This window comes from Tarenaya hassleriana, unplaced genomic scaffold, assembly GCF_000463585.1.
Source record: "Tarenaya hassleriana unplaced genomic scaffold, ASM46358v1 Cleome25, whole genome shotgun sequence".
Lineage (NCBI taxonomy): Eukaryota > Viridiplantae > Streptophyta > Magnoliopsida > Brassicales > Cleomaceae > Tarenaya > Tarenaya hassleriana.
In genome coordinates, this window is record NW_010965775.1 from 1568018 (window position 1) to 1578330 (window position 10313).

At 42.6% G+C, this 10313-nt stretch overlaps 3 protein-coding genes and 1 long non-coding RNA gene across 5 annotated transcripts in view; 1 reads left to right on the plus strand and 3 right to left on the minus strand.

Annotated features, from left to right (window-relative positions):
* Positions 1 to 1130, minus strand: part of LOC104816458 (uncharacterized RNA-binding protein C1827.05c) — a 1993-nt gene extending 863 nt beyond the window's left edge. Inside the window, exons 1-5 of the mRNA XM_010545301.1 lie at positions 915 to 1130; positions 734 to 848; positions 576 to 631; positions 419 to 466; positions 229 to 326 (exon numbers count right to left, since the gene is read on the minus strand). Of these exons, the coding sequence (XP_010543603.1) occupies positions 229 to 326; positions 419 to 466; positions 576 to 631; positions 734 to 848; positions 915 to 1028 (431 nt within the window). The 5' untranslated portion in view covers positions 1029 to 1130. The remainder of the gene's footprint in view (positions 1 to 228; positions 327 to 418; positions 467 to 575; positions 632 to 733; positions 849 to 914) is intronic.
* Positions 1131 to 1409: 279 nt separating this feature from the next.
* On the minus strand, positions 1410 to 5284 carry LOC104816460. Its single transcript, XM_010545304.2, has 4 exons — positions 4090 to 5284; positions 2643 to 3962; positions 2435 to 2552; positions 1410 to 1894 (listed from the first exon to the last, which is right to left on the minus strand). Exons 1-4 carry the CDS (start codon positions 4750 to 4752, stop codon positions 1659 to 1661), a joined length of 2337 nt encoding a protein of 778 aa, XP_010543606.1. The 5' UTR covers positions 4753 to 5284; the 3' UTR covers positions 1410 to 1658.
* A 709-nt stretch (positions 5285 to 5993) lies between these two features.
* On the minus strand, positions 5994 to 7653 carry LOC104816461. Of its 2 annotated transcripts, none has more exons than XR_772293.1 (2): positions 7481 to 7648; positions 5994 to 6401 (listed from the first exon to the last, which is right to left on the minus strand). It is a non-coding gene; the product is annotated as an uncharacterized LOC104816461 (long non-coding RNA). The 2 variants fall into 2 exon arrangements; XR_772294.1 differs by lacking the exon at positions 5994 to 6401 and adding an exon at positions 6791 to 6941 and having other exon boundaries at positions 7481 to 7653.
* Positions 7654 to 7911: 258 nt separating this feature from the next.
* LOC104816462 overlaps positions 7912 to 10313 on the plus strand; it is a 2963-nt gene continuing 561 nt past the window's right edge. The window contains exons 1-7 of the mRNA XM_019202861.1: positions 7912 to 8179; positions 8252 to 8746; positions 8828 to 8983; positions 9081 to 9143; positions 9227 to 9268; positions 9346 to 9767; positions 9861 to 10303. Coding sequence (XP_019058406.1) covers positions 8035 to 8179; positions 8252 to 8746; positions 8828 to 8983; positions 9081 to 9143; positions 9227 to 9268; positions 9346 to 9767; positions 9861 to 10303 — 1766 coding nt within the window. The 5' untranslated portion in view covers positions 7912 to 8034. The remainder of the gene's footprint in view (positions 8180 to 8251; positions 8747 to 8827; positions 8984 to 9080; positions 9144 to 9226; positions 9269 to 9345; positions 9768 to 9860; positions 10304 to 10313) is intronic.

Consider the following 10313-nt stretch of genomic DNA (forward strand, 5'->3'; position numbering starts at 1 on the left):
CACTCTTTCTTATAATTTCCTCTTAGGGTCTTCCACAAAAACAAAATGGGAGAGTCTAACAACAGAGGGCACAAAAGCAATAGACACGAAACAATCAAACGCATTCAACAATCTTTACATAATGAAAGTAACAACTGTGCTTCTCTTCCTATCATTTAAGTATGCAGAGTTTGTGAATCAGCTACTTAAGGACGCAATCACACGGTGAAATCTCCGTAAGTCACTCACAATTTAGGCTTAACGTGCTCTGGCGGGATGAGATGGACTTGCAGAAGATGCTCAAGCAACAAGTAATTATGCATGCAATCCGCTACAACTTCTGCCACCTAAAGAGAACCAAATCCAATGTCAGAAAGAAATCTCGAGCAGAAACAGCATCGGCATAACCTTTGTTTTATATCAGAATCAACTATATCACCTCAGGATCTTCAAACTCAATGAACCCAAAATGCCTCGATTTCCCAGTCTGTAAATCGAAAAAAAAGTAAAAAAAAATCAATTCTTTCATATCAATGTAGGAATCAAAGGACAGAGGGATCACTAGAACTAAATCCCAAACTGCACCCATGGCTGACCTTCTTGTTCCTGGCAATTCTGAGCCTCTTAATCGTCCCAAATTGCTTAAAGAAAGCTGTAAAATCCCCAAAGAAAAAAAAAAGACATTATCGAACATGAAACTACTATGAAACAGGTATGTCTCAATTACATGATGACACAATAAAAAAAAAGTCACCTTCCATCTCATTCTCATAAAACCCATGTGGAATTCGACCGATGTATATAACCGTGGCTTTGTGTTCTAGAGGCTTGGTTTCAGGAGCTTTGCGAGCAGAACCGCCTTCCAATGGCTACAACGAGTCCAATTACAAGGAACAAAACGGACGGTGGATTGGTGAAAGCGTTAAGGAGATTACCAAAAAATCAGCCGATTCTTTCTGGTTCCCGGAACCAGCGAGCTGAGAGGAGGAGGAGGAAGAGGAAATCTTCTGCAGCTTCTTCTTCAGGGCTTTCTTTGCCTTCGCGCCCATGTCGCCGCCAAAGGGAATAGACAGCGAGCTAGCGAGAAAGAGAGAGAGAGAGAGAGAGAGAGAGAGAGAGATGAGATTAGGGTTTAGGGTTTTCTGAGAGAGAAGACCAAACTTGCAAACATGTGGCGATTTAGGGATTTTCAATTAGGAACTGTTTCTTTCATATTTTCAATTCCACCCCCTCTATTCCTCTCTTATTATGCTTTTGCCTCGACAATTCTCGATGTTGAATTAAACCCACCCAATTAAAATTCTAACGCTGAACGGAATTTGACTTGAAAACAGATTCGTTAAAAAATTTTGAAGTAAATTTAAATTATATTGAATTTGGTAGGGATTTATCGAGTTATAATATTTAAGGAAAAGGCACAAAATATTTCATTTTTGGTATCCCATCAGATATTTTTTGCCCATTCTTCATCGTCCCATAAAAAAAACGAGAAAAAGAGTATCTCATGGGTACATCAGATGAGGTGAGGTTAATATATGAACACGAAAACAAAAGCTAAGCTAAGATCTAAACCGATGTACAATCCCGTCCTATACAAAAAAAAAGATTCAAGCTTCAACAGAGACCGATCCTAAACATCCACAAGCAGCATCTCGGCCGGTTATTTCACTTTCAGGATCTCAGTTCAAGAAGAGGGTAGCGGCCACTTCACTTGATTCCGCCACCCGGATGGCTTCTGCTATCCTGAGAGCCATCATGGCTTTGTACACGGCCAAGTCTGCGTTTTCAGCGTGAGCTTGTGCTCTTTGCCGCTTGGTGATGGCAATCTCCATGGTCGTCTCTGCTAAAGCTTTCGCTTCCTCCTCTCTGGCAAGTGCATTCTCTTCCTCTGAATTGTCTTGTTCGGGTACCTTCACTGCAATCATCCACATAAACAGAAGCACGGATCGTCTCAGAAAACCAGAAAACTCGCAAAAGACAACAATTTAGCGGCATGATGGCCTTTGACAAACGGTTAAAGATCCGACTTTTGCGGTCAAAATATGGAAAAAGGCTCAAGCTTTGTCCAAATTCTTATTGATTGTGAGCACCCACAAGTGCCCTACTGATCTTATCTGATTCACACTTAATCCCCATTACCAAACTTAACATTAAATTATTCATCTAGGATGCCAAATCTTGCGGATACATGCCGCCTTTGCAGTTCATGCCAGAGATTTACATGTCATCATAAGTCATAGCATACCATGTCCCAATTCCAATATCTCGACTCCCCAAGATCAAACTAACAACCTGACTCTAAATGATGGGAAAGAATTTGCAAGTTTATAACTCTAGACTCATCAAATCAAACAAACAGTTCACTGACTCTGACATCATGGATGGATAAATCGGACATCATTCCGATAATGAAATATTCCGCTAAAACGCAAATATGTTTTCTAAGAGAACATACCTTGCAAAGGATTTAGTTGTTTGGCTTTTGCATGGAGTTGGCTTCCTTGCCTTTTGAAGGATCTTCTCTTGCGAAAGACAGGTTTTGAAAGCAGGGGAGTTTTCTTCACTTGTTGACCCTATTACAACACACAAGCATTTAAATATTTTTCTTGCCCAGACGCAAGATAAACAAATATAACCAATATGGCTCATTCATTTGCCTTTACCTGGAAAACCCTAAGGAGTGGTGCTTTTCTTTGCTTCCTTTTTCTTGCCCAGTAACTGTATACCGCTTCTAACACTTCTTGCTTACCCAGGTGAGAAAGACCAGCAGTTGTTGCCTTCTCATCCAAGAGATCATCGCACGGGATGCGGAAACACGCCTTCTCAAATCCATCAATCATCATTTCAAAAGTATCCAGCTGAAGTTGTTGAGAGTCCTTATCTCCAACGAGCAGTTGCCCGTTATGATTCTTTAGCCACTCTTCATCTTCAGAATCAAAGTCATAGGTAGCACTACTCCTAGCCAAGGCCCTTGATACCTCATCTTCTTTCACCGATATATATGAAACTGGCCTAGAAAAGGAGCAGTGATTTTCGGTATCCGCCAGAAACCCAGGAACCTCTCGCACCCCAGGAATAGGAATGACTTTCATATTAGGTTCCAAAACGTTCCGTTCATAGCACTCTTTATAAATATCTTTGAAAGCAAGCCAATCTTGCCGATCGCAAAACTCAAGCTTCCAATTATCATCCCCAGCCCATATTATAGAATGTGTAAAGCGGCTGGATGAACAAGGTCTCATCATCTTTTGTGCCTTTTGGGTGTATCTAATCGTCCCGTCTTTCTTAATAACAACATGCCACTCCTTCGATGGCGATAACTCCAACATGACTTCAAATCCTCCTTCCCTCATGCATCTGTCTGGATCGATGACAAGAATATTTGCGGAACAACATAGAGAATCCAATTCCTGTTTCGTTCTAGCCTTTGGAGAACTAACCTCACTTGATTGTAGAGCTGACTTGTTCATCATCGAGCTTCTAAGTTTCCTTGGAGACACAGTAGACGAAAAGGTTGTCCCGTTTTTCCTACTTCCTGTTAAATCCGAAAACGAGACCCCGTTGTATGACTTGTGTGGACCATGTGAAAGATTTCTCGCTCTTCTCCTCCTGAAGGAGCTTCTTCTCTTCTGGAAACTATGAGATCCTAGGCCTCCCCTATATTGAGCATTCCCTCCACTTAACTTGGAGGCTCTCGTTGATGGGTGTAAACCTAATACACTCTCATCCCTTGAATTACATGCTCGAGTTATAACTTCTTCAACATCTGTATCTGATTCTTCCACTGGCTGGTTTTCACCATTTTCAAGTAAAAATAAGTATTTCTTTACGAAAATAAAGGAAGGACGGATCATTCTGAGAACCAGGGTGATATTCATATCCATGAAACATGGAGGAACAGCAGCAAAATCAACCGAAAAAAGGGGCAGAGAATCCACGGCCCCGAAAAACTTGCAAATCCCGTTGGGGCTATCGGGAGGATCCTGAAAAAGTCGCATCAAAATACAGAACATATTAGCATAGAAAGATCCAAACTCCGTGAACCATGTACATCAATGAAAACGTAGCTACAACATATCAGCCACTATAAGCATGTGTAAAGATTATTACCAGCAAGAATTTGATGCCGTGATCCGCATAGACGTTATTGATTGGCTGAGACATGAAAAAAGCAATCAGAGCAGACAACCTCAGTTTCTCACTCCTCAAGTACCTTATCACCAACCCGAAAACACTTGAAAACCAGCAATCACGATATGACCAATCAACCACAAGTGTAAGCAGGGCCCGACTACCCGAAACCCGCTCCGAGACTCTTCTTCGCCTGCAATAAAACTTCAGCCTGCGCAATGTCTCATCTGATTTGTCCGGAGAACCACTTGTTTTGGGACACAGTCTCTTCCTTTTTCTACTATAAACAATCCCGAACATCTTATCCACAGGTTTTTCATCGTGGGCATCCACAGTTTTCGTTTTTCTCTGTCTTTTAACCCGAAAGTCATCTTCTTTCTCGGCTTTTTCACCGGAATTCACCTTCGGACTACAGGGCTTGTTCCCGGTCCTGCTGCTTCCGGAGGTTTTGTTCCCTTTGCTCTTGCCATGGTCTTTCAGGAGAGAATCCCAAACTTGCTCGTCGACATCATGAGCTCGCTTGACCTTTGGCTCGCCGGAATTGGGCCAGAGACGGCGACCGGACCGAAGGACACGGGCTCCGTCTGCAGCCTTGACCACCCCGAAAACCCTCGTCGTTCGTCTCATCCCCACAGACGGCATCGAGCCTTTGCTTTTACGCGGTGACCAGACCACTCGACACTCGCCACTGGAGACGCCACTACTGGACTGAATCGCTCCGTGTTCGCTTGGTATTTGTCTCTGTCGAAACGCCACACCCGATCTGAGCACTAACCTATATAAACTACCCCAGCATGTTTAGGATTCGGTCAGATACCCTGTCTGATCCCGACAAGATGGATAAAATAAAGAACCTCTCTTTGATTTCCCGGGAAAAGGGATTAAACAACGATTACAGTAACGGAAACAAACTTCACCCGATTCAGTCACAGATCAAACTATTAACAAGATGCAGAAGAAAATAAATAACAAAAATCAACGAGATATCAAGAGATCGAAGAAAAAAGGCAAAGAACCCGTTTGAGAAGAACGAGATCTGTTTCAAGACTGCAACTTTTACAAGTAGGTAGCCACAGAAAAGATGAAGAAGAAGAAGATCGGCGGGTGAAACGAAATTCTCGTTTTGACACGAAGCGAGGGAACAAGGAGAGAAAGGGGGGCTAGGGTTTATGATTGGGACAACGGAAGGGAGCCAAAAAGAAAAGACCTTTCGTTGGGAGAATAAACTGTGACCGTTGATGAGTAAATGGACGGTTCAGATTGATTCTGGTTCGATGCGTCCAAGGCCCCTTGCATACGTAGACTGGCGAAATCTTTGGGGGAAAACGAATCGGGTCAAAAAAAAAATCTGTCTTAGCAAAATGAAATGACGAATATACCCTCGGAAAAAGAGGGAAGTGGCCAAAGCAAGCAGCCCTGTTACGTACAATCTGGTAAATTTGCAGGATTTGTTCAGATTGTAACCGCGAGTATTTCTCCTTTTAATATGCGAAATATGGAAAATAAAAAGGCATGTTTATAAAATATACGAAATTAGAAGAAAATAATAGATTTGAATGAAAGTGTAAGAAATTCCTGAATTTTCAAATACGTGATAAAATACTTAATAATAATCATTTATATGACACGTCAAAAATAAAATATATGCCAAAGATTGGTTATCTACACTTTTCTCTTCTTTTTTTTTTTCTTTTCTTTTTCTATTTTATGCAGCTTTTGATGAAGTCCAGTCCACGTCATAAAATGCCGAGTTTTTTTAAACTATTTCGGTCCAAATAAAAAAATCAAAATTTTCTGAAAAAAACCACATAATAACCACGAGTATCTTAGACTCATATTTTCTATAAGAAATCGTCAAATTTTTCATAGTTTTTACATAAACATATAAACTTTCACATATCCAAGAGCTCATTAAAATAATAAGAGGGGTGACAAAAGAACTGCTTAACACATGTTCACCAAATATGTAACGCATATTTGGTGAACAGCTTCACAATATTGGGAATCGGAATTGCAAGATATCAAGTTGCAGACACGACCAAAGGGATCGGTACAATGTTCCTTGCACTGAATTTTTCAGACCCAAAGTTCCTGTTTTTCTCTCTTTCAGACAAAAGGGGGGCCCAGAGACACCGTCTCTTGCTCTCTTGCTCTCTCTTTTAGGCCTTTGCTTCGACCTCGGATTCCCAGAAAGTCTTTGGCACCGTCTCAAGAACGGCGTCTGGCTGAACGTTGGTTGCCCTTCACCGTTACCTTCTGCTCCTTCAGATCGACGTCAAATGATTCCACACCTGAAAATTTCATTACCATTGTTACCGGATAACGTGCCCTACTCGGAGGAAATGATTCACGGGATCTAGACCTTTGAGGGCCAGTGAAAAGATATATATATAGTTTCGGTAGAAGAACAGACAGTCTGCATCTTAAAGAAAGCTCCTCTTCCAAACAATCCATTAGGTTTGCATTCTCATACTTACTTAACTGATGAGATGAGAAAGAAATCGTGAAGATTTGAAAGAAAGCGAGAAATACCATCAAGCATATAGCAAAATATGGATGCATCTGAGGCAGAACACAGAGGTCGATATAGCCTCCTCACAACCGAAATGCACGAGGAAAGAGGGTCCCGGTGAAACAGACGAATATGGTAAGAAACGAAACCAAAAAACCCCCCGAATCATAGTCAAATGTAAATCATGTAAATAGATCCATTCATAGTGAACAAGGAGACAGCAAGGAACAAAACTAGCCATCCATTTTGCCAAGAACTCTTTTCACTGCTCCGACACAGCCAGCCCTCGCATGCCCATAGCCACCTTGAGAAGGACGGTCTACTCAGGGAGAAAAGACATTAGACCGAAAGTTAACAATGGAGGCCAAATCAAAATCACGGGACAACCTTAAAACGCTGCCCAGACAGCTCAACAGCTATGCCCTTATCAAATTGCAAAAGCATCCCAGAAGAAGATTCATCTAAGAGAAGCTCACACGGCAAGACTTGAGATCAAACAGGAAATTTCATGATAGCGGATTATCTATCAATCGGGATTAGAAAGTGGCAACCAAATCTGAGCGATTCAACCACAAAATTCTGGAAATTTCATGATAGCGGATTATCTATCAGTCGGAATTAGAAAGGGGCAACCGAATCGAATCTTATATGGTCGAAATAGAACCGAACCCATCAACCATCGAGATGTGGACATCCCAACAGAAAAAAAAAACGGAGACAAAATCATGAATTCCACATGATCAAGAAACCGATCGAAACCCTAACTCAATTAGACGGAAGAATTGGCAATAAAGAGACAAACTTAGCGATAACTCAGATCTCAAAAACCGAAATCAAGACAACCTCTGATTCAAGTACCTCCGACATGACTCTGTTATCTGCGGGAATTCAGTCGGAGGCTGGAAGAAGAAGAGATTGAAAGATCCTTCTTTTTTCCTCCAACCGAACAAGAACCAATTCTGAAGGACGCGAAAAGAATCCACCGGTTCGGTTTGTTCTTGCTATTTGTTTCGGATTTAATTTTTTTTTTTAAATAATATCAAATTTAATTATTTCATGAATACAAATCCTAATCTTAATATAAATATAAATTATAAAACACACTAATCTATTTACCCAACCCCCCCCCCCCCCCTCTGTGCTATGAGAGCTATACATACACACGTATACTTCATACATCACATATATATTCAAAAGAGAGTCACTCCATTGCTTTTACTACAAGAAACTGCAAGCTCTCTTTTTTTTTAAAAAAAAAAATCTAATTTTATTTATGCAAAAAGCGGAAAACAAGAATAACGTAATCAGACAAGCAAAGAACAAGATTAAGGCATATATTTATATATATATATATATATAAATAGGACCGTGAATGTGAGCGAAAGAACAGGTTCCGTACTTGTTCATACTAGATGGGAGACATCGAGACAGCGGAAGCGAGTTCTGTTGATGCATTCCCGAGTTCGAAAATGGTGTTCCCCGATCCAAATCCTAGGATGCCGAGAGAGAGAACGAGGAGGAGACCTTCCAACATCAAGCTACCCTCTCGTCTGAAAGGTAAATAAACTCTCGGCCATCTTTCGAATTCTGTCCACGAGTGTGGTCTGATTCGGCCGGCGTTTTGTGCAGAGAAGGTGACGAGTAAATACAACCAGTATTTGCCTCTGCACCGGGCAATAAGCAGAGGTGACTTGGAAGCTGTGAAGGACTTCCTAAACCACCGTCCAGACGCCATTACCGCGTGGATAGACCTGTTCGAGACGCCGTTGCTGAAAGCGTGTAACCATGGACGAGCGGAGATCGTCAAGGAGATACTACAGAGGATGAGACCCGAACAGGTCTTGACCGTAAAGGAAAAAGATGGTAACTCAGAAAGCACGCCTCTCTCTGTCGCTGCCATGAGCGGGAATTTGGAGATAGCCGAGGCCTTGATCGCAAAGAACCCGAAACTGCTCGAGATTCCGGGCGACAGCAGCCTAATCCCGGTTGCTGCCGCGGTTCAGAACGGACAAGAGGAAATGGCTCGGTTTCTCTACTGCAGAACCCCTCTTCAAGTTTTGCTTGCTGACGACGGTTACCAAGGTTGCATCCTCCTTTCATTGGCCATATACTACGGAATGCTCGGTAAGGTTTCTTGGCGTTTAAGCAACGTAATCTCACATCTCTCTCGGTTAAAGATTCTAATATGCTTTTGGGTATTATCAGATATTGCCTTGGATATCTTCGAAGCTTTCCCTCGCCTCGCTGTTACGAAACACCCGCGTTTAGATCATTCACAACCTCTTGATGCGTTGGCTGAGATGCCTGAGCTCTTCCCGTGTGCCTCGAGACTTGGATTTTGGCGACGCCTAGTCTACTCTTGTATGTGTTCCTTCACTGCCCAAAAACAAAAAAATGGAATCAACATAGTTCTGTCTCACTAATTGGAATCTATAACATGATTTGCAATTTCTGCAAGCAACAGATATAAGTGTAAATCCTCAAACTTTTGCAGAGACTTGGAGTTCAAACCAACATGGAGGTAAGCATGAGCATTCTAAGATATATGTCATGACATTTGTTGAAGATCTTGATTCGAGCATTAACTCCTTCACTTTGTAACAGGTCTGGTCCCCAAGGTACTTGGAGGTCTGTCCAAATGGTTTGGTAAGTTTTTCTCCTCAGAGACATGTATGTTGCAATTACTGTAACAACCCCCCACTGTATGGCTTGCTTCCACACAGGAATCTACGAAATGAAAGAGATGCATTGCAGAGCTCAGAAGCTTCTGACAGGAATGTGTAAGGAAATATCTGCGACGGAGGAGGACGAACAGGACGAGAATGAAATCCACTCGAGCTTTTTCTCCGCGGTGAGATGTGGGAACAAGGAGTTCGTGATGGAGATGATCAGATGGAACCCGGACTTCCTCTGGCTTGCTGACAAAGACAATCGGAGAAGCATCTTTCATATGGCCGTGGAATTCAGACAAGAGAAGATCTTCGATCTGATCTACGGGTTGAAAGAGTTGAAGAACATGATCCTTGACACCGACCATGAAGACAACGGGATTCTTCACATCGCAGGTGGTCTCTCCCCTCGAGACAAGCTCTCTACAGTCGCCGGAGCTGCTCTCAAGATGCAAAGAGAACTCCAATGGTTCAAGGTATTTTTATTTGCGCGGTGTATATACACACGTAACCCATGGCTTTGTAAGGCAAACAAGGGTATATGACCGTTTGTTGTTTTCCTTGTGCAGGAAGTAGAAAGCATTGTGCCGGAAATGGACAAAGGAGATACGAACCATAACCACCTCACGGGGTATGAGATATTCGAAACCGAACACGAGCCGCTTCGAAAAGAAGCCGAGGAATGGATGAAAGGCACAGCAACCGCAAGTAGCGTAGTGGCCGCTCTCATCGCGACAGTCACCTTCCAAGCCGTCTTCACCGTTCCTGGAGGTACTGACCAAAGCAATGGCCACCCTCTCCATCTCAAAGACGCTCGGTTCATGGTGTTCACCATTGCCGACACTCTCTCCTTCTTCGCCTCTTGCACCTCCGTACTCATCTTCCTCTGCATCCTCGCCGCTAGATACTCTTTCGACGACTTCCTTGTGTCGTTACCCTCGAAGATGATCTTCGGCCTTTCCACTCTCTTCGTATCCGTCGCTGCAATGCTCGTGGCATTCTCGACCGCGCTTTTCACGACG

What these genes read in the sequence shown, in the direction of transcription:
- LOC104816460 (XM_010545304.2), bottom strand. Translation starts at nt 4,752, where the DNA reads ATGCCGTCTGTGGGGATGAGACGAACGACGAGGGTTTTCGGGGTGGTC. An exon ending in ACGGCATCAAATTCTTGCTG is followed by an intron (nt 3,963 to 4,089) that starts GTAATAATCTTT and finishes CGACTTTTTCAG; the next exon opens with GATCCTCCCGATAGCCCCAA. An exon ending in ACAACTAAATCCTTTGCAAG is followed by an intron (nt 1,895 to 2,434) that starts GTATGTTCTCTT and finishes GGATGATTGCAG; the next exon opens with TGAAGGTACCCGAACAAGAC.